Genomic DNA, 21,029 nt, shown 5'->3' with positions numbered 1-21,029 from the left:
TTCAGTTCTTCGCTGCAGGAAAATCAATACTTTTACATATGCGTTGACAGTACTGGTAGATATTAATACGCTGTTTATGTGAGAGGTATTAGATTCGTAAATAAGCTATATAGACGTGTTTGAGCTAACGATACCCGTTATCTCTGTCTGCGGGTTTAGGTTTTGTTGAACCAAGAAATCCTAGCGAGGTTGAGCTTCCTTCATACCCCTCTGGCCAGCATGCCGATTATTTTTCAGCATTAAGCTGCATCATTAGCTCGTTTTGCGCTAATGATATTAGCTATATCAGTGTTTCCCAACCTTTTGGAGCCACAGCACATATTAAACATTAGAAAAATCACACGGCACACCACCAAACAAAAATGTCACAAATAGCAGATTGATCATTTTTCCCTGCACACCAAGTATAGCGGAATTAGCTCGGTTTGTCCCTAGTATACCTTTTTTACTTTTTTTACTACTTTTTCTTTTCAAATATTTATCTATTGTAATGCGCTGCGTTGTCTCACTCACAGCATGCCTATGTAATCTCTTCTTCGTCTTTTTCTGTTTTACTCGCTGTTGGCAACCCATTTAATTAGAGCAAGCAGTTGCACTGCCCTCTAGTGGAAGAGGGTGTAATTGTTCTGCCGTTACTCACGCCAGTCGCTTTGGAGCACCAATCAAGTGAAAACAGATCATCTGGAATACCTGAGCATTTCTCACGACACACCTATGTGCCGCGGCACAGTGGTTCGGAAACACTGAGCTATGATATATGAGCTACATCATTAGCTTATTTTGAAGTTGAAGGCAGTGGCACTTCTCCAAAAAGTTGGGACAACAAAATGCTGGAAATATCCGTAGTACTGAAAAAAACAGCTGGAGGAACAGTCTGCAACTAATTAGGTTGGCTGGCAACGTGTCAGTAATTTGACTGGGTATAAAAAGAGCATCTTAGAGAGCTAATGAACTAATATTCTCACCAAACAGTAAAATATTTCAGTTTCATTTGATGTGTTTCCTGTGTTTTGTTCTGAATAAAATTTGGGTTTACAAGATTTCCAACCTACTGCATTCAGTTTCTGATTGTCTTTTATGCCAGTGGTCAAGTTGGTGGTAGCTCAGCACAGGCCAAAGTGGTGGACCTGTTTGAATATTTGCAGTCCAATTTATTCTTGTCAGTCTACTTTTTGTTCTTTACTATTTTAGTTGATGCCTCAAACTACTTGCAACACAGTGCTGTATGTTGCACATCTGCCTGTGCCGCTGTACTTGCTCGTGTATGATAAACATCTTTCCCACTGTGTAACGCAGACGTTGCACCTGTTCAAGAACTTCCCTTGTCTTCATTAATGCAGTGAGAGAGGTGACCTTAAGTAACTTAGCAGATTTTAATCACCATTAACTGAAAGCTTCTGTGTGGGTGTGCACATTTTTTGACTTGTGAATCAAGCAGCTGGATGAGTAACCTCTGGTGATAGATAAGGACAGGCTGGCTAGACAGAGATAACTTCCCGCCTCGCGTGTTTCACCAAAACGTGCCCAGGTCAACCCTCTGTGGGGAAGCTTCCTTGCCATCCAGACCCTGAGCCTGAGCCGGCTGGTCTGACTGGAGCATTATATATGGTCTTGTCTTGGTCAGTCATCTCCTTTTGCCTTTTATTTTATTGTGTTTGTTCATGTTTTAACATGTGGGAATATTTTCAGCTCTGTTAAAGTGTTCTTCCAAGAAAAGATATTGTCTAACCAGGAAGATAGTCTGGATGCCATCAGCCTCCAGCACCACTGTGAGGAATCTCGAAGTCATTTTTGACCACGATATGTCCTTCAGCGCACACATTAAACAGTTATCTAAGACTGCCTCTTAGGAAGATCGCTGTCCCTGGTCCACTCCTTTGCTGCGTCTTTCTATACAAATCAATAAAATAACTCTTATTTAAATATTGGTTCCTCTCAATTAATTCATATTGTTTCATCAGTAACTAATTTTGTAGGGATGCTTGTAGTGGATTTACTGTATGAAAATTACATAATCATAAACCTCTAAAAAAAACTTTGTTGTGAAGCTGAAGTTCTGAGATTTCTCCAGCTGTGTGTTTTGTGAAAAATATATTTGTGGTCTGGAATGTTTTGGTTGTGGTTGCAAAAACAGCATAACTTCATGTCCGATCTTAAAACAAACAAGATGTATCTTTAAGTGATAAGTCGTCTGGTATCTTTTCATCAGCAGTCATTAAAGATCTCTGCGCTGCAAAATGTGCACCTCTTGGAACTATTAAAGTAAGGTGAGGCTGTTGTACGGCAATGACTGACTTGTTTCAACAAAAGCCAGGAAAAAAGTCACTTGACATTTCTTGGAACGTCAGCCATATGCAAGGCCGTCTTTACTTGGAACATGCACAGAATCCTCTTCATAATCTTTTGAAGAGCCTTTTGAAAGGCCACGTGACCCGCTTCAGCATCATCTGTCAGGCAGCTGTCGCGTATAGGCGTTACTATAACCGCATGCATTTATGGCAGTGCTGCAGACAAAAGCAGCACACTGTGCCATGCCCAGATAACATGTGAGAGGATGGAAAAGGAAAACGAGCCAGCGGATCTGTCAAAACAACCCACAATGCCCGCAGACTGTGAGTTGTCACTTAGATATGCAGGGATCAGCTGTATTGTTCACCTGGCTTCCATGGTTTGGTGAGGACCTGCTTTGACAAGCTCTCTCATACCCACAAGTATATTTTGGATTATGGTGTAAAAACAACTTGTCCCTGTGGCCGCACAGTGAGATATTTATGGCAGTCCTTACCGACCCTGGCTGCAGTTTAACTGCACAGTCACGACGGGCGAGTCAGACAAAGGCTCACGTGATTACTTGTTGCACTAGTTGTTATTTTGAGTTTTACCTTTAGACAAAATAACCCTTTTCTGGTCACTCTCCTTTATTTTTTCTTATGCACCCATGACTGAGATGTAGGAAAGCACAATACAAAATTTGGAAACATGTGATCACAGAGGTGTACTTATCAGATTGTATGAAAACGATAATCACAGCAACAAAACAACATGAGCGATCTACAGTAAGCTGAGCTGAATCGGGAAATTGTGCCGTCTATCAAATATGTGTTTCGGCCCGAGCTTACATTAACAGGCCAGTGAGTGGAAACCTAAATCATAAATGCAACTTTAAAGACGTCATTCACTTTGAAATTTCTCACTACCAAACATGGCTGGTGTTGTGCTATGAATCTGATTTGTCCTGTAATGAATTTCTTCTAAATTACTTTATATTTATAGGGATGTAGCACATTAACTTTGTGCTCACTCTTCATTTTGCACACATGCGTGTTACGATCCAATGTTGTCAGTGTTTTGTGTTAGGCGTGACTGTTATGTGTTTCCTGTTTTACTTTGAAGGTCTGTCTTATCTCAGTGTGTTCAGGTTACGCTTCCTTGTCTCGTCAGTTCTGATTTGCCCCAGCCGTGTTTCCCTCCTGTTGTCCATTCCCTGATTGCTCCCTCTATGTATTTAAGCCCTGTGTTTCGGTTTGTCATGGGTTGTGATCACTGTGGTGTTGGTATCTTAGTTTTGTAAATAGCTGTAAATAGATTTGTAAAGTAGCAATTGAGTATTTTTTCAACCTTGTATATATTGTTCACTGCAGCAGCCAGTGTGGTGGGCCAATGTTTTTGTTGCGTTCAGGACACGCCTAGACCTAGAACGTAACATGTGCATCATATTTCATTTTATTTTATTTTATTAAAATTGTCCCAGATAATGAGAAACATCCGTGCCCTCACTTGTGTCCAAGCTTTTGGCTTTCTCAGCTATTCTGCTGTAGATTTGCTGCTGTGACCCAATTTGGGCCATTTGACATCTGACTCTGTATATGGTATACAGAGTCAGAGAAACACGTGGTTGGCTTAATGACTTCAAGGTGTCCGGTTTCTGTTGCTCCAAACAACCCGAATCATCACCCCTCCACCGCTGTGGAGGTTTTCACCAAATGTGTTGCTGTGTTTTATGGCCAAACATCTCCACTTTAGTCTCACATATCCCAAGGACATTGTTCCAGAAGTGGTTTGTTAAGATGTAGCTTTGCAAACCTAAGCCATGCTGAGCCAGGAAGAGGCTTTCTCCCAGAAACCCTTCCAAACAACAACATGAAATTTTAACAGCTAACATGTTACCTGAGGCTTTTTTTTTCTTGTCTTTTCTTTTTATAACTTTTTTGACTTTAGGGTTAATTTTCTGGGACAAGACACACCCGAATCCACAATCTGGGACAGTGAAACACAACCTAATTATAATTTAAATGGGTGGTCACCCTGTTACACTATGTCTGTGTTGCAAGAGCGATTGTGCAGAAACGGTGCAGCAAAACAAATTTGTGACTGAAAAATTACAGGATGTAGTTCCTGTTCTTCGGGTAGAACTGTGAACCCTCCTAAGAGGATTCCCCATTAACTGCATCAGCCAGAGGGAAAACTGTTAAGCCAACCTCTGCATCGTGTTGTTCATCTGCAAATGCATTTTTCTTAAGTTTATCTACCTCTGGAAATCTGTCTGGAGATATACCATATTGTTGCATGGCGTAGCGGCCAGCATACCTGCCTTAAACACAAAGGGTTCTGGGTTCAATCCAAAGTGGAACCACAATAACCTGGACACTGAAGCATTGATAGACAAACTGCTCAAAGTTGTCTGCAGATACAAAAAGGAGCCTGTGTTTCACATATATAATGATTACAGTTTTTCTCGATTGCTAAAACACATTTCTTGAAACTACGCCTCATATCCTCACAACAGTAAACACAAATCCATAACATCTCACTCAATTTCCCAAACATCCTATTTCCAGGTCAAAATGAAGCTCTACACCCAAAACTATTCACTCCTGCTGAAAAACCAAACTTTGCCCACAGACATCAAACACAAGCCCTCAAAAACACACACACTACAACAGAGTTTTGCACACTGGTACAATTAATTCAAAACAATAGTTCCAAAACAAATAGGTTGCTTATGGTTCTCCCCTTCAAAACCCTTGTCACATGATAAACACAAAAGACGCAACCAATGTATGTACAGTGGCACATTGTCATTCATGTACTATACAGTACAACACACACCAGAAACATTATCCCACCTCAGCATCTTGTCTTTGGTCTGGGTCAGGCCAGAGAATCTCATCCACATCACAGGCTATATTGGCCCCAGCCAGGCAGCGGGGGTAAAATCCTCTTGCATGCCTGATCCACCCCTGGCATGCATCTACTGATATGTCTAGACAGGCCTCTTCCATGGCCTGAAGGAGGTGAACACGGACATAAGGTTCTCGGTCATACACTTTCCACCGCCATGCCGAAAATAACTCCTCTATCGGGTTTAGAAAGGGAGAGTATGCAGGCAGAAAGATATTAGAAAACCTTGGGTTATTGGTAAACCAGTCACGAACCAGAGCAGCGCGATGGAAGCTGACGTTATCCCACACAACAGCGTAGTGAGGCTGTTCTGGCTGTGCTGGTTCCCTGTAGTCCAGCTGGAACATATGTTGTCTTAAACCATCAAGAAAAGCAAGGAGAAGCATAGTGTTATAGGGTCCTAGTACGGCATGGCGGTGGAGTACCCCTCGTTGGCTGATGGCTGCGCACATAGTGACATTCCCCCCACGCTGACCAGGGACATTTACAATAGCCCGATGGCCAATTATGTTCCTCCCCCTTTTCCTTCTTTTGGTCAGGTTAAAACCTGCCTCATCCACAAAGATTATTTCATGGGGAAGAGGCCGTCCTTCAATCTCAAAGATTCTCTGCAAAACACATAACACAGTAGAGTCAATCGGTACCCTGAACCACAGTTCAAGAGTGCTGAAATGGCAGCATAAACTGCCATGCTGTGATGGTACACAATACTTTATACAGTATCAAAACTCATACCTGAACATATTCCACACGTTGGTTTTTCACTCTGTCAGAGTTTCGTTCGAAAGGGACTCGGTATGCCTGTTTCATCCGGAATTGATTCTTTCGGAGGATGCGGTCAATTGTGGAGAGGCTGATGGCATGTATGCCTCGAAAAAGATGATCATCCTCAATCACTCTCCTTTGAATCTCTTGCAGGCGGATTACATTATTTGCAATTACCATGTTTACAAGTTCCCTCTCTTGCTCCTCCGACAAAAGCCTTAACCTGCCTCCACCAGGTGGTCGTCTCTGTGTCCTACAAAAATAGAAGCAGTCATTACTGTAACTGTCACACATTCATTTTACAGGAAAATAATGGAAACATACTGAAACTCAAGACACATAAGTTCAGTAACTTAAACATTACTGTACAAAGCAGTCTTACTGCAAGTACACCTACCTGTTTTCCTCCCTGAAGGTTCTGATGATGGAGGCAACAGTGAAGCGACTCAAATTTGGTTGTACTCGTTGCCCAGCCTCCCTCATAGTCATCCCATGGACAAGGACATGGTCAACTAAAGTGGCTCGAATTTCATCCGAGACTGACTGTCTTCTTGCCCTTGCTCTTCCCCTTCCTTGTCGCCGTCGTTCTCCACCTCCACCTCCTTCACCACGTCCTCCTCCTCCTCCACCTCTCCCTCCTCCTCCACCACCTTCCTGTTGTCCTAGACCACCTCCTCCTCTTCCTCCACCACGTCCTCCTCCTTCACCACGTCCTCTTTCTCCACCACGTCCTCTTCCTTTGCATCTCTTTGGATCCATTGTTTCAAACCTGAATGAGCTGACTTTGGCCCTTTTATCTATCCATCGCAGGTTCTGATTGGTGTGTGCTAAATTTTGACTCCTAGTGTTTCCACCTGGTTAATTGTGTGCTAATTGAGCTCAAGCTATGCTGACTTAAGTTAACATTATTGCATGCTAGTACTTTCTAAATGACTACATGGTGTAAGCACTGTAAAATGTAGGGATTTGTGTGTAGAGTTTTGCAGTAACAGTTCACCAAATTTGAGTCATGTGTCAAAGCAGGGAATAGTGTTTATAGTTCAGGGAAATGGGTGAGCTTTTTGAACAATAGCGTTACGGTTTTGAAATTTTAGTTTAGAGGCCTGGTTATAGTGTTTAAGCAATCGAGAAAAACTGTAATATAATATTATGACCACAACGAGGCACGACCTCCACTGGTTCATTGGACTGCTTTCGATAGATACTGAATACTGCATGAACACTCTGACCCATTTATCTACCATCATTTTGGCCCAAACTCCCTCAAATCCTTGTGCATGTCCATTTTTCCTGCTGTGCGAGGGAGTCAGGCAAGAGACTTTAGTCTGTGGTGGCCGCTTGGCCCTCAACATTCACACATATTTCTGTTCTGAGAAGTGTAAGGAAAACATGTCACCTGAAAACAGATCTCCGACAGGGCAGATGCATATCACTTCAGACTGTTGAAATGTTCGTTTCTACAAAAACACAACAACCTTTCATCAAACATTTTTTTGCTGCTCCTGGTCTGTAGTTATCTGCCTTGCAGGAAAATAAAAACAAGGTAGAGGAAGGTGGCACCTGTGTGGCTTCATTATGTAGGGTTTACTGCATTTATTTTGCATACAGAAGGTCTTGGGTTCAGTCCCCAAAACTAGACCTTTATAGTTCATACAAAGAAACCATAAACCTTTAACTTAACAAGCTCACCAGGCACAACAGCCTGCAGCTGAGGACGCTACTGTCCACGTGGTATGTCAGAGTGTCTTTGGACAAGATTCAGGACCTGGGGAAGAGTGTTAACAGTGCTGTCAGTGGTCAGTAAGACCAGAAGAGCATAGTAACAAAGTACCTTTAAACCGAGTATTTATTTAGTATAAGTAAGAGTTTTAATACAGTAACAACAGAAACTGAACAAACAATATAACACCTCACTGCCACACCTGAGTTATAAACTCCACTCAGCCGCAGACCGGTGCTGATTTACTTACGTTTGAACACAGCGCTAAACACTGAGCTTCCAAGAGGGTTAGTAACTTTGCATGTAACTTTGTGCCTGTTTTAATACTGTAACTATTAAAAGTAACACTAAGCCAGCAATACACTGAAAAAAAGATATGTAGCAAAACTGGACAGTTCTCTTAAGCTCAATTAAACAAACACACAGTGTCCCAGGGCATGCTGGGAGATGCCATTTAGCCAACCCAAACATGTGACAATATTTTACTCGTTTTAAACCCTGAAAAACAACACATCATTTGCGTCTGCATTTAAGCCACACCGTTACTGCTTATGTGCAGATTTGTACCTAAAGCAGTGTGTGCATAACACTAATGCTGGATCCATCGCACTACTGGTGATATTTTGTGCATGGTTGTTCAACAACCCTATCAGAAATAAGAAAATGTCTAATAGGTTTTATATGCATTTTTTAGGTATAGCTTATACACTATACCTAAAAGTATTCGCTCGTTTACCTTCACACACATGTGAACTTGAGTGGCATCCCACTCTTCCATCCCAGATATCCCATTCAAGTTCTTCCACACCAATCTCGCTCATCTCAGTCATGTTGGAACAGGAAGGGGCCATCCCCAAACATCTCCACTGCTGTGTAGCCCAGTGGCAGCGTGCTTTACATCACTGCGTCTGATGGAAATATCCTGATCCTTTTGGAAATATAATGTAGCTGACTTGGTAACGATTTTTCATTGGTTAAATATACCAAAAGGTAAATAAATGTGGACTGAATAGCTCAACATCTGACAGCAGGCTTATTTCTCTAAACGTGATCGCTCAGTTTTGGGCGAAACGGTTTCATAACTTAATCCAGAGGTGATTTAAATGTAGTCTGAGGCACTATAGGGCACTAATTTCTGAAAGTAGACTGAGTCACATACACACATGCAGGGCTTGTGGCTTGTTCTGAGTTGTCGTTCGGGATTGCATAAGTGCAATTATAGCAGAAACAGCAGCGTCTTCTGTTCGGTGACTGTGTACCCACAAGCAATGAACTGGGTCTTGGAATCATGTCAAATGTGCTATTAAACTGTACACAAAGACCAAATTGAAAACCAGTAATCTTCTGTATGGGAGGCGAAAACCTTTCACCTCTAAACTATCCCGACTGGTTTGGTGACCGAAGAGATGCAGGCAGTTATGATGAAAGCGTGGAAGTGGAATGATTCATAATGCGGATCTGACAACGGTATGCATGCGGATAAACCTCTAAGCAGCAAGGTTTTTGTTCTTTTATTGCTCTTATATGGTGTGTGTCAGTCTCACTCTCCACCTGTATGAATCCAACGACTGACATGGTGTGTGTTAATGATTGGCCTGATCATGACTGCATGAGGCCCATAAATCCATTTAGACCATACGGCAAAGACGCAAAAGTTTTATTCACAACGCGCACACACACACACACAAGGAGGTTTTTATGACTTAGTACATGCACTTCATGCTGGGAAGTTTTTACTTATTAACCTAGTTCTAGCTCAGTGTCGTTCTCTGGTCTGTTATTCCAAGTTGATAACTTGGTTTGAGATGAGGTCGGCTAACATTTACAAGTGCAGATGTAACTGAGACACTAGGTGCGCCTGAGTTTATTCGCTGTTTCACTACGCCCCCTTGTGGTGCACACATCAATTTGCAAGTGTATCAGCTGAGATTAATCTTCCTTCTCAGTGAGTGTATCATGTCTTTGTAAGCGGTAGCATTAACCTCACCGTATTTTCACTGTCACTGTCCAGTTTATGTAAAGCAAAGCATTACCTGTGTTTCTATAATGTAGCCGTTATCACATTTTCTTTACACACAGAATTCCCAGTGGAACCAGTTTTGGAACAACGGTGAGCTCTAGGTCCCACTGGTGCATCCTCACATCTCATGTTTAACTCTCTATTCAAATGCTGGTTGAAATGTCCTTAATTAGTGTGTGAGTGGGTGTGGATCTATGCACTGCATACAAATTAATCAGTTAAAACTGGAAGAAAACGTGCAGGCTGTGGAGACGTGTTCGAGCTGGTGCTCTGTTCCACCTGTCAGGTGGACGTATCGTCATGAGCTGCCAGCATTTAGTGTCGTTATCTAATTTGCATTCAATAAAAAGTTTGCATGCTATTTTTTTCCTCTCTCAAACACTCTTAACCACATATCCAGCTGAGGGTGATGATGATTGGTGGTTCTAAATTGGCTCTAGGTGTGATGAGACGGTCAATGATCATCTGTCTTTGTGTGATAGCCTGCAACATCACCGGGGTTCACACTGTTTTCACTCATGGACAGAAAAGATGCTTCATTACCTAAAATGTAATATCTCAAGAGAGACTGACTGTAAAATAAAAATCACAAAATATAATATGGCAGACTTTATATGGGTTTATGAAGAATTCTGTGCCATTGTTATCACTGTTATTAGGAGCACAGCTCGGATGAAGACTGAGAATCAGATCTACATTGCCGATTTGGAATCGTATGCAAGCTTATCATTTCCTTCTATTATGTCTGGCGTGTTTCAGATAGTCACATATTGCAAAACAAAAATCGAGTTACACTTTTGCACATGTAACACCCATGCAAGCTTTTTCTCCCCTCAATCTAAAGACCCCTTGGATAGAGCTCGCTATACGAGATTTGTAGCTGATATGAATCTGCAGATAATGGCTGAGCTTGACTTTGTGACTTGCCTGAAATTGTTCAAAATTTTCATCCCACTAGTGTTAGAGGCTAAAATTCACACAACTTCACCAAAACTGGACAACAGAAAATTGCCTGGTCTGAACATTCTGGATTTCTCCTTAGACTTTTACATGGTGGTTTTATAATTTGGCATAAACATGTAAGTATAGATCCATCCAGCCTTGTACCAATGGTTTGAGCTACAGCTGGTGATGTAAATATGTGGGGGATATATTACTGGCACACTGTAGGCCCTTTAGTACCAATTGAGCATCATTTAATAACCGGAATCTACCTGAGTGTTGTTGCTCACCATGTCCATCCCTTTATGACCAAAGTGTGTTATCCTCTTGGACATAATAAGTTCACTCTACTCAAAGGCCTCCACAGTCTCAAGATCTTAATCAAATAGAGCAGATCCATGATGTAGTGGAATGGAAGATTCACATTATGGATGTGCAATATGGACCAAAATCCCAGAGGACAGTTTCCAGGGCATCATTGAATCTGTGCCACAGAGAACTTCTCGAGGCAAAAGACAGAGCAACCCTAGCAAGGTGTACTTAAGAAAGTGTCTGACGTACATATACTATAGATATTGGTAAAAGCAGCAGGTCTGGAATATAAATGTGGGAAATCTTTTTTCTGAAAATGCCAGTTACAAATACGACCTTTTCTGCCATTTTTCTGATTTCATTGCCACAGCAATTTACAAACACACTGCTTACATTTCGATTTAATAGCAAATGACACTTAAGAACCAAAGTATAAGAAACAACACAGACACAGGGTATTAAATTGCACCAAAAACATGTTTTATTCTATAAAAGAAGAAGAAAGGGAGGGGAAAATAATCACAACTGTACAGGGAGAAACTGACTTTTAAACACCATGAGTCACAGTATCAAAAAGCTCACGTTTTCCTCACTGATCTTTACACATTTGTTCTGTACAAATACAAAAAAGAAAAATATTATTAATAATTGTATTATTATAATGATAACTGCATTGCACTGAGTAAATATAGTACTGGCCCATAAGTTACTGCATTCAATAGAAAATACCTAAAAGTTCCAGATTTGCAGAAGATGTGATTCGTGGTGAGTCGAGGCACTCGCGCACAGACGTGACGTCACCCTCAGACACGAACTCGATCCCGTTACGGTTTCAGCAGGGATAAAACTCTGTCTTTATGGTTCTTTTTTTCACAATCCTGCTTTTATACAAGAACAAAAAGGGGAGGAAACGGGGAAAAAGAGGAATACTGAGGAAAAACAAGCTTGCACAAACCAACAAGAAGCAGGAGATAAATGTACACATGCATCAGTCTCCCTGCCAAAGCTCCGACACCAGCGAAAATATCCTGCCCAGGGTGTCGTCAACAGGCTCGGATGTTTAACCGACCATCGTCGGTGTGTCTCCAGAGGTTTCAGTGCGTGTGTGAGTTTGTCTCGGTGTGCAAATATACCAACTGAGCTGATCAGTGTGCTTGTAAAGCAAAAGGGCCAATAGCAGATACTAAATGACACAGAGCACATGTGCTCTGTGGGGTTAACATTCCCAGAAATAAAGGGGCTTAGCATTCAGGGGTACTTTTTAATGCATTAATCTTTGGGACTTCTGCCTCTGTTACGATATATTTGAGATATGTGAGAGGGAAGGTTTCATTCGTGGTGCTAAAAGGAGACAAGAAGCTGTATTTGGAGGTCTTGAGATTTCGCTGGATTTCTGCTAAACGTTCATTCATTCCTGACCTCGTCCACTAATTAGTCATAAAGATGACATTTAAACGATAAACGAGGTCAGTGCCGAGCAGTTAGTGTGTGTGGTCGAGGAAAGATCAACGATTCCATTCACATACAACAAAAAAATCGAAAGCAATCTCCGAAACAGACACGAGGCCGATGGAGAGATAAAACTGAATGTGCTGGAAAAACCAGAACCCCATTTCCTGTTAGCACCACAAAGAAACGTCCACGCACCTCAACTGTAACGACGTGGAGCCAGGAAGCCCCAGAAACAGATAAGGTATACGACATCTGGTCCGATAACAAGTGAATCAGTGGCTCTGTGTTTTGTTTTTGTACTTCAATTAGGTATCTTTAAAAGAACCTTTTAGTTAGTGCAGCACTTGACTGATCTAACATGAATAATGTTTTTGCTGCTTGGATTTCAACATCGATTTTAAAAAGGAGAAACATATCAACACATTTAAACTGGCTACTGTAAATCTGGGGACTTCCTCTTACTTCCTGTTAACTTATCTGAGCAGAACACACCTGAAGCTGAAGGAGGAAAAAATGGGTCTGACCCAAACTAACTGAATCTCACATTTAACTTGACATTTAAAACCAGGTCCAGTACTGGGACATTAAGCTCGGTTGTTATAATGAATCCCTAGTTAGTTGAGTAGGGGGTCGTTTCCCACCCCCACCCCTGCTGGGGCATCTCAACGGTCTCACACGCACTTGACATGCTCACCAACGTCACTATAAGAAAACAAGAAGGCTACTCTCCATGCAACACAAATGTGCACAACACAAGTGGGACCATATAATTGTTCTTTTTTTAAGAAACTACGAAACAAATGTATTAGATTGGAAAAAAAAAATACACGTGATGAAAAACACATTTCATCAAACCAACAGAGGAAGAAGAGAGAAAAAAAAAGATTTTTCACATTATCTAGTCAGTGTTAAAAATAGAAATTCACCCGTTACATTTACTCTGCACTTTGATTATATACATTTATGTACACGGATTTCTCTTAATTATTTGTCATTGTCCTTAATGTCTTTATCAACAGTTTACAAAAGAAAGAAAATTGCAATCAAATGCATATACTCTCCTAGAAAGATGTGCTTAGTAACTTCTTTTTTTGTTTTTTTACTTGAAGCAGGGGATGTTAAGAGAAATGGGAACATTGCATTGCTCTGCGCTGCAAAAACATAACAAATAAACCACTAAAATCCTTCCAAGCGAGTGACTGAATTCTAAGTAATGCTTCCCCTGATGGGAAATGGAAAGACAGGAACAGATTCCCTCATTTTTAAACCATATTCAGTGACTCGGCTAAGACGGATTCTCTTCGGTTTCGCAGCGCGGAGACCACGCAACAAATCTGCCCTCTTCACGGCATGCGCTCAGCTCACAGCAAGCCTGCATGTCCATCTCATTTATCGCAATGTGAAAAGTCAAGATGTAAAACATTTTGCTCTCACTTACTAGCTTCTGAAATGATGACAAAGACGACTGTAAATGGCGAGAACGAATTCAAAGCAAAATGTGTGTAGCCGTTTTTTATTGGGGGGGGTTGTTGCTTGAAAAGAGACGAGCCAGGATGAGAAAAGCCTGCTCCGTCCATCACAACCCCAGCTCCCCACTCGCTCATTACCAAGTCTGTTTGAAATTATGGATGTGTTTCCACACCTTAAGTCTTATATACCAACACAGAGTAGTGATCAACAGCGCAGGCCTCTACACAAACCTGACCTTCCTCTTAAGGTTCCTGCAACAACCCTACGTGAGCTGCTTATCAGGAACCCGACTACCAGCTAGTGCTCTAGGACTGAGATCAGAACAGCGCTTGGAGCTGCGTCTGCGTTATGTTGCATAATCAAGTTCAGCCCGGATCGGGAGCTGAAAACCAGCCCACTTAAGACATGGACACTGTGGGTAAGGAACCAGGGTGAGGCGGGGGTCGATTCTGCTCCAAAAGAACCCAATTCGAGACACGATTCATCTGTTAGTATCTACTCGAGGCTTTTAACTGAGATTCTATTGCCATTAAAAACAAACCGGAGTGAATTGACCCCCACCCTGGTAGAAATGCTAGTGAGGAGAGCGCTTAAGTTTCCCCGTGGTTTAAACCCCAGGCGCCTGGACCCCGACAGCCCTACGAGACGCCCGATTTCTCCCAGAACCACCGACAGACGACCGTCACCACTCTGTTATCAGTCTTCTTGCTCTCATAACGATGCAAGGTTACAAAACCATTTAATTATATTAAAAAAGAACAGTCTCGAAAGAGTCTGATGAGCAAAAGCTGGAAATTCTCAAACCATCTGATTTGTTAAGACTTTGAAATGCTTTAGGTTCAACTCACTTTGGTGACACTGTTAAAATAAATGTTAAAATTTCTATTTTAAAAGGCTTGAAAATCAGCAAGCATGTTTTTTTCAGCCAAAAAAACTTTTCTCACCAAATACGGAAACAAATTCCACACATAACACCTTTAATTTCCTGTTTTTAAACTTCAAAAACTAAACAACTGAACTAAAGCGAACGCTGTGGCCAGTCGTCGTCTGTCGGCAGTTCTAGTTTTGCCCTTACAGATTGACTTCGGTTATTAAGGCTCGACGGGCAAGAGGTAAAAGAACAACAAGTGCCCGGAACAACGCACTCATAAAAATCTTAAATTCTTGATTATGTGTTTGTCTCAAAACATGCACACTAACTCACGGACACGCACACACGCACACTCAGAAAAGCTCCCCTATTCCCTGCATGAGAGTTTTACTTGTATTCTCAATCTATTTGTGTCCTTTCCTCTGTCTTTTTCACAGCCTCAGAAAACAACGACAAAAAAAAAAGATCTGAAAGTTTTTTTTCTTTTTAAATAAAAACCAAAAGAACAACATTTTGTTTAGAACACCAAAAAAGAAAAGAAAAAATGTAGACAGGACTAAAGGCCTTTTTTTGTGTTTTTCTGATAAAACAACAGCGACTACGGCGCAAACAAAGCAAATACTGTTATTCAAGAGGAATCGGAAAGGTGTGTGCGGCGGGGGAGGGGGCGGGGCGATAACAACCACGTGATCGATAGATCGATACAATGAAAACAAATGAAGTTTTATTAAATTCACAGTCTTGTAGCTCCCTGTACCGGGGGAGGTGGCGGGGGTTTAGGGCAGAAGGAGGCGAATGGCGATGGGAGGGTGGGGCGCAGTGTTTTAGCCTCAGACATGCTGATGCATCTGACGTCACTTCAGCTGCTGTCAATGAAATAAGCACACACACACACACACACACACACGCACGCACGCACGCACGCACGCACGCACGCACACACACACACACACACACACACACACACACACACACACACACACACACACACACACCGATATGCACAGTTAAGTAAATACCTCATCTGAATTTATGATAAATGAGTTTTGGTTCTTTTACTTTTACAAACAGAACCAGGAACTAAAGAACTCCAGGAACTGCACTTCTCTACGCTCCACTTTGAAATCCGAAGACAGTCCAAATATTCAGCAATTGTAAGCAGTTTACTGTCATCCAAGTCGCAGCTACTTAATATTTAAGGAGCTATAATGATACCTGGAGCATTTTTGCGTAATGCTGTATTTTATATTTATGTACCTGTTATTTGATCAAAAGGTCATTCAGTAAGATCACATTTGCCTCAGGCAAATATAACTGGGGTGGAACGAAACTCAAAGTTCTCAAAAACAACTTTTCCTGGAAAAGCAGTGGCGGGAAGCGGCGTCCTCGGAAGTCTCTTTAGCTTCCAAGAAAATAAATTTTGGAGTCACGTAGATTCCAAACTCAGGATATGAACAAAATAAAAACTGTAAATCAAGAAAAGAGCAGCTGAAGTGACATCTGTGTGAGCCCTCCTCTTCCTCTTTGCCTTTTGGATGGACTGATGCATGTAATGGATGGATGGAAGCATGAAAGTCCCTGCTGCTGGATGTCCTTCAGTCCATCCTTTCTCTTTCTGAGGAGGCAACATCTTGTGTGACTGAGTCGGAGGATGGTAGAGAGGACTGCTTTTGGGCTGGACGGTAATGATGACAGACACACACACACGCAGCAAAAAACATCCTGCTGCCACCACCGAACAAACACACAGACACAATTGTCCTATGACTGTGAGATGAAGATGAGGAGGAAGAGGAGGAGAAGGTAAAGTCCTTTTTTTTTCTATTTGCAAGGTGGGTTTAAAATCCCGCAGGAGAGCAGAGAGGAAACAGGAAGTATAGTGTGAGGTGTGGGGGCACTGGTACAAGATGTGCTGTTTTTGAGAAATCAAAGGGTCAGAGGTCAGTTTGATAGGGAGCTGGGGGCATCAGGGGAGAGGAAGGAAGGAAGTCAGAGTTCACATCATCACGTGGCGGCGGCGGTGCAGGGAGAGGTGGTCAGACCGGGAGAAGGAGCGGTCGCATTCGGTGCAGCGGAAGGGTTTGATTCCGGTGTGCTTGCGAAAGTGTCGGGTCAGCTCGTCGGAGCGGGCGAAGCGCCAGGTGCAGCCTTCCCAGGTACAGTGGTAGGGCTTCTCTCCTGGAAGAGACGAGGAGAGGAGTTAGCAGGAAGGAGGCAGGGAAGGAGGTTAAAGAAGGAAGAGGAGGGTCAGGACGATGGTGGACGAAATTGAGCAAACAATTTATTTACTACAGGTTATTTACTACAATTACTCTACCTAATCATGTCAATCACTGTATGATTGTAGAATAAAATTAAGATAATATTCAACACAGGAGCTTCAAACAGCCAAATCCTGCTTACCATTCCTACACACACCTTAACAGTGTCTTACCTCAGGAAACCTGTCTGAAAAAAAATACCATTGGGCACTTTTTCCCTAATCTCCTTCAGATTAGGGAAAAACTACTGTCTGCTGAGAGCAGATAAGACGTGAACTGTGCACTGACAAATGTTGAGCCACCGGAGGTTACATTAAATTCTGTAAAGGGGCCATTTTAATCCTTAAAGATCACCCTGCAGTAATCTGTAAATAATGATTCTGGTCTTCACCTGGAGATGAACTGCTCCTTTCAAAGAACACCTGGACTGCACTGATTTATTTGTGGCGTTGTTGTGATGCATTTCTAGGGCCGAGCTCACCTGTGTGTATCCTCCTGTGGGCTTTGAGGTGGGAGCTCTTGGTGTAAACTTTTTTGCAGCCTTCGTAGTCGCACATGTGGATCCGTCGCCTCTTGATGTCTGGCGAATCTGGATCGACGGGCTCCAAGTCCATAACCGACCTGAGACACCGAAAGAGGAAAAGGACGATTCTGTTGAGAAACGCTTCTTCTTCTCTCATCATGTTCAGGAGAACTTAACACCGATTTAGCCACCAGGGGGCATCAGAAAGTCACACAGCTCCATTTCGATATTCCTCCCCTTCCCTCTATTTGTCTTGAATCGTTTCACCTTTAAACTTATTTTTTACTCCCTTCTTTCCTTAAACACATGAGATAAACTCAAAATTAACCCATCAGCACTCCTCTTTGTCGCCCTTTTTCTACCTTTGACTTCTTCCTCTTAAATGATGCTTCAGTTTTCCAAGAATCAGCTGTGTGAATTATCATATTCATATTTACAGGCAGTCAAACTTTAAATACATTTGATTGGAAACAAAAAGACTAAAAAAATAACACCGCTGATGTCCCTCTTTACAAGGAGGTGTGACGGTGAACTGCATTACATAAGCTTGTTTATGCCCCTGCTCTGGGACAGCCCTGCCCTGCAACACACACACACACACACACACACACACACACACACACACACACACACACACACACACACACACACACACACACACACACACACACACACACACACACAGAAAATCACAAATAATCTTCCTTAAACCACTTTAAAAGACACAAAATCCACAAAAGACTTACTTTTGTACTCTGAAACACACTTTCTCTCTCTCACACCCACACACACTCTCTCACACACACACACACACACACACACACACACACACACACACACACACACACTAGATAAGGGCGCTGAGCAAACTGTCAACGCCCACACCCTGAATTTCAGTTAGTCAGGCAGCCTCGCCCACTGGGTGTGGCCGGAGCTACGTCCTGATTCTCTAATAAACACAGTCTCCAGCGGCACACCACCCTTTACCCTGCGATATAAAACAATCTTTCACATGTCCGCGCTTTCCTCTGGAGGGCTAAATGTCCTAATTTATGTCTATAGAGCGCTCGCGACGCACACATGCGCCCACTTGTCTTCCTGTGTTACAGTCTGGGCGTCTCCAGTGTGTTCTGCTGTACAGAGGGTTATATAAGGTTATATAAGCATCCAGTCATGGCAGTGCTGCAGTAATGTAATTAGTCAGGAGCCTGCAGGCGAGGGAGGTGACCCCCACACAGAGAAAGAATTTCCCATAAACCCTGCTGTGCATTAGAGTCCCTCTTGCTGACCCTGCCGAGTCCTATTATCAGCAGTCATTACACATGGATTTATGCCTTTCCGACAGTTTTGCAGACATCTGATTTACAGTTGGCGTCTCCAAAAAGTGCTTTTCTGTCACAATTTTTTTCTGCTGCAGTACTTCAACTTGCCACCAGGAGATCAAGACTTATGCAGGTTTTAAAGATCTATGTTGCTGCCCATTTGAGGAACCCTATGTCTATGCAAAGAGAGGCTATGGAGAGTCACCTGCACGGAGCCAACAATCTAGCTTCACAATTCACTACAAAGAACTTCTTTGTCTGTTATGACTTCTACTTTCATCGCAGCGTCAGGCTACAGAAAAGAACCATCGAGAGCACAAATCTAAAATACTTATCCTTGTACCAAACATCTGACACTGCCCCCTAGTGGCACTTCACAATAAAGAACTGGGTCTGCAACAGTCTGCATACCAGGTTTTCTGTCACTTGATAAAGGTGTGAAACCACAATAAACCTTATTTATTATGCAACTTATAACTTGCACAAGCAACGTGATGAAGAGGCGAAGAGACCGTGCAGGAAGGAGGTTGGGGTGGACGGAGGGGTCAAAAAAAGAAACCCACTGGACTTTAACATGCGAGATAACCATTTCCTGTTCTGAACTGAGACTATGGCCATTCAATAACGTTTCAATATGCTCTACTTCCTTTCTCAAGTACAAGCTCTCCACTCGCTAGAGGAGAACTCAGGGCTTTGACTGGCTTATTGTTAAAGACAAAATGTTGGCTGCACTCTTAAGCGTACTGTCAGGATCCCTGAGCTATCTCCACTTTCCTGTCAATGCATCACATTTTAATTGCTGCTGATATCTAGTTTTGTATCCTTAATTGTTCATTGTTGTGGTTATCAGCTTATGAAACCTTAGATCTAGAAAATATAATCGTTCATACTGGGCTCTGAGCATTTCCAAATAATGGGGCACCAGGGTGACTGTGTCTGAAGACCTGCATTCAACATTTCATGAATGCATCTTTCATTTTTTTTATATTTATTGATTGCACGTAAGATTTTACAGGTGTGGCTAAATACATTGTGCTTGATGCGTCCATCTGCATCGAAGACTCACCCCGCATCAAGGCTCTGGGCGCTGATGGAAGCCGATCCAGACTCTGTACCGCTCTCTGCATCGCTTTCACTTTGATATTCCACTGGAGATGTTGAACCTGGCTTGATCCGAACTGCGGGGAGGAAAGGATGAAAGGAAGATGGGTGTAAAGAGTGAATAGAAGGACATAGAGTGGTAGAAACAGATGAAGGAAAATTGTGGGGCCATGGAATTGAGAGGGAGGAGGAAAAAAAAGAAGTTGGGGGTAGGGGGTGGAAACGGAGAGAATAGAACAGCAGGGGGTTAATAACTTCTTAACAGCAATGTCTGGTTTCCAGCAACTTAGCAAGACAAAGGCTTGCTCCAAGTGTGTGTGTAGGATTAGGTGTGGTCTGCATGGCTGCAAAATGGATCAAATCTGAGGCCAAACCCCACGCTGGATTCCTCTGCATGTCTGCTTGTTTTCTCCATCTTTCTCAAAATGCCTGTTTTAGCCTCCAGTTTCTATTAAAAGAAGCATCTTCCAGTGGTTGTCTTTTACTTTCAGTTTCAACAACCTTTTACAATGTCACAGCAGGAGGAAGATGATGTGAACAGCTGTTAATGGGAAGAAAAAAAAGCTGAACTCACAGACAATGCTAATTAGCAATTAAGTGAAAGACAAATTTCCCAGAGCTATCGGAAAGCTTCGGCGCGCGTCCTCGAGGATTGGCAAGCTGTTCGAAATTCTCACAAAAGGAAGGAAGACGTTTAGATTTTAAACCGAAGGTCCTGCTTTTGAATTCTTGATTACGGAGAGTTAACCACTCTCAAGACATTTCCAGCTGCTCGTTTGGCTCTGGAAGTGTAAATTCATGTCCTCATCAGCTAATATGTAAAGGGAGGATGGCCTCGTCACACCGCCACATCAGAAAAGTCATTGTATAAAAGGAGATTATTGCAGTTTCTTGTTATCTGATGTGTTAGTTTCATGGCCTAAAAAGAAAAACAAAGCTTTACAAGAGACCAGATGCTACCTAAACGCCACCAGACTGGACGCAGAGAACTTTATATATGTATGATTTTGATTTTTAATGCACCTTCAATGAAATCAGGCTGGGTCGATTAATTGTTAGATCTCAAAGTGCCCCCCCCCCTTCTCCTCC

General features: G+C 42.4%; 1 protein-coding gene and 2 long non-coding RNA genes across 5 annotated transcripts in view; all 3 read right to left on the bottom strand.

Annotated features, from left to right (window-relative positions):
- Positions 1-5,274: 5,274 nt before the first annotated feature.
- On the bottom strand, positions 5,275-6,615 carry LOC106676637 (uncharacterized). Its single transcript, XR_013100637.1, has 3 exons — positions 6,344-6,615; positions 5,917-6,199; positions 5,275-5,789 (listed from the first exon to the last, which is right to left on the bottom strand). It is a non-coding gene; the product is annotated as an uncharacterized LOC106676637 (long non-coding RNA).
- Positions 6,616-6,626: 11 nt separating this feature from the next.
- Positions 6,627-8,629, bottom strand: LOC143420877 (uncharacterized). Of its 2 annotated transcripts, XR_013100639.1 has the most exons (4): positions 8,403-8,629; positions 7,636-7,711; positions 7,343-7,403; positions 6,627-7,239 (listed from the first exon to the last, which is right to left on the bottom strand). It is a non-coding gene; the product is annotated as an uncharacterized LOC143420877 (long non-coding RNA). The 2 variants fall into 2 exon arrangements; XR_013100638.1 differs by having other exon boundaries at positions 6,627-7,403.
- Positions 8,630-11,398: 2,769 nt separating this feature from the next.
- The window catches only part of klf8 (Kruppel like factor 8), an 88,452-nt gene continuing 78,821 nt past the window's right edge, over positions 11,399-21,029 (bottom strand). For both annotated transcript variants that reach the window (XM_012919144.4, XM_012919145.5), the window contains exons 6-8: positions 19,906-20,017; positions 17,476-17,615; positions 11,399-16,911 (exon numbers count right to left, since the gene is read on the bottom strand). In XM_012919144.4, coding sequence (XP_012774598.1) covers positions 16,730-16,911; positions 17,476-17,615; positions 19,906-20,017 — 434 coding nt within the window. In that variant the 3' untranslated portion in view covers positions 11,399-16,729. The remainder of the gene's footprint in view (positions 16,912-17,475; positions 17,616-19,905; positions 20,018-21,029) is intronic.

Source organism: Maylandia zebra, linkage group LG10 (assembly GCF_041146795.1).
Source record: "Maylandia zebra isolate NMK-2024a linkage group LG10, Mzebra_GT3a, whole genome shotgun sequence".
In the NCBI taxonomy this organism is placed as follows: domain Eukaryota; kingdom Metazoa; phylum Chordata; class Actinopteri; order Cichliformes; family Cichlidae; genus Maylandia; species Maylandia zebra.
This window is presented reverse-complemented; position numbering and strand designations above follow the sequence as displayed.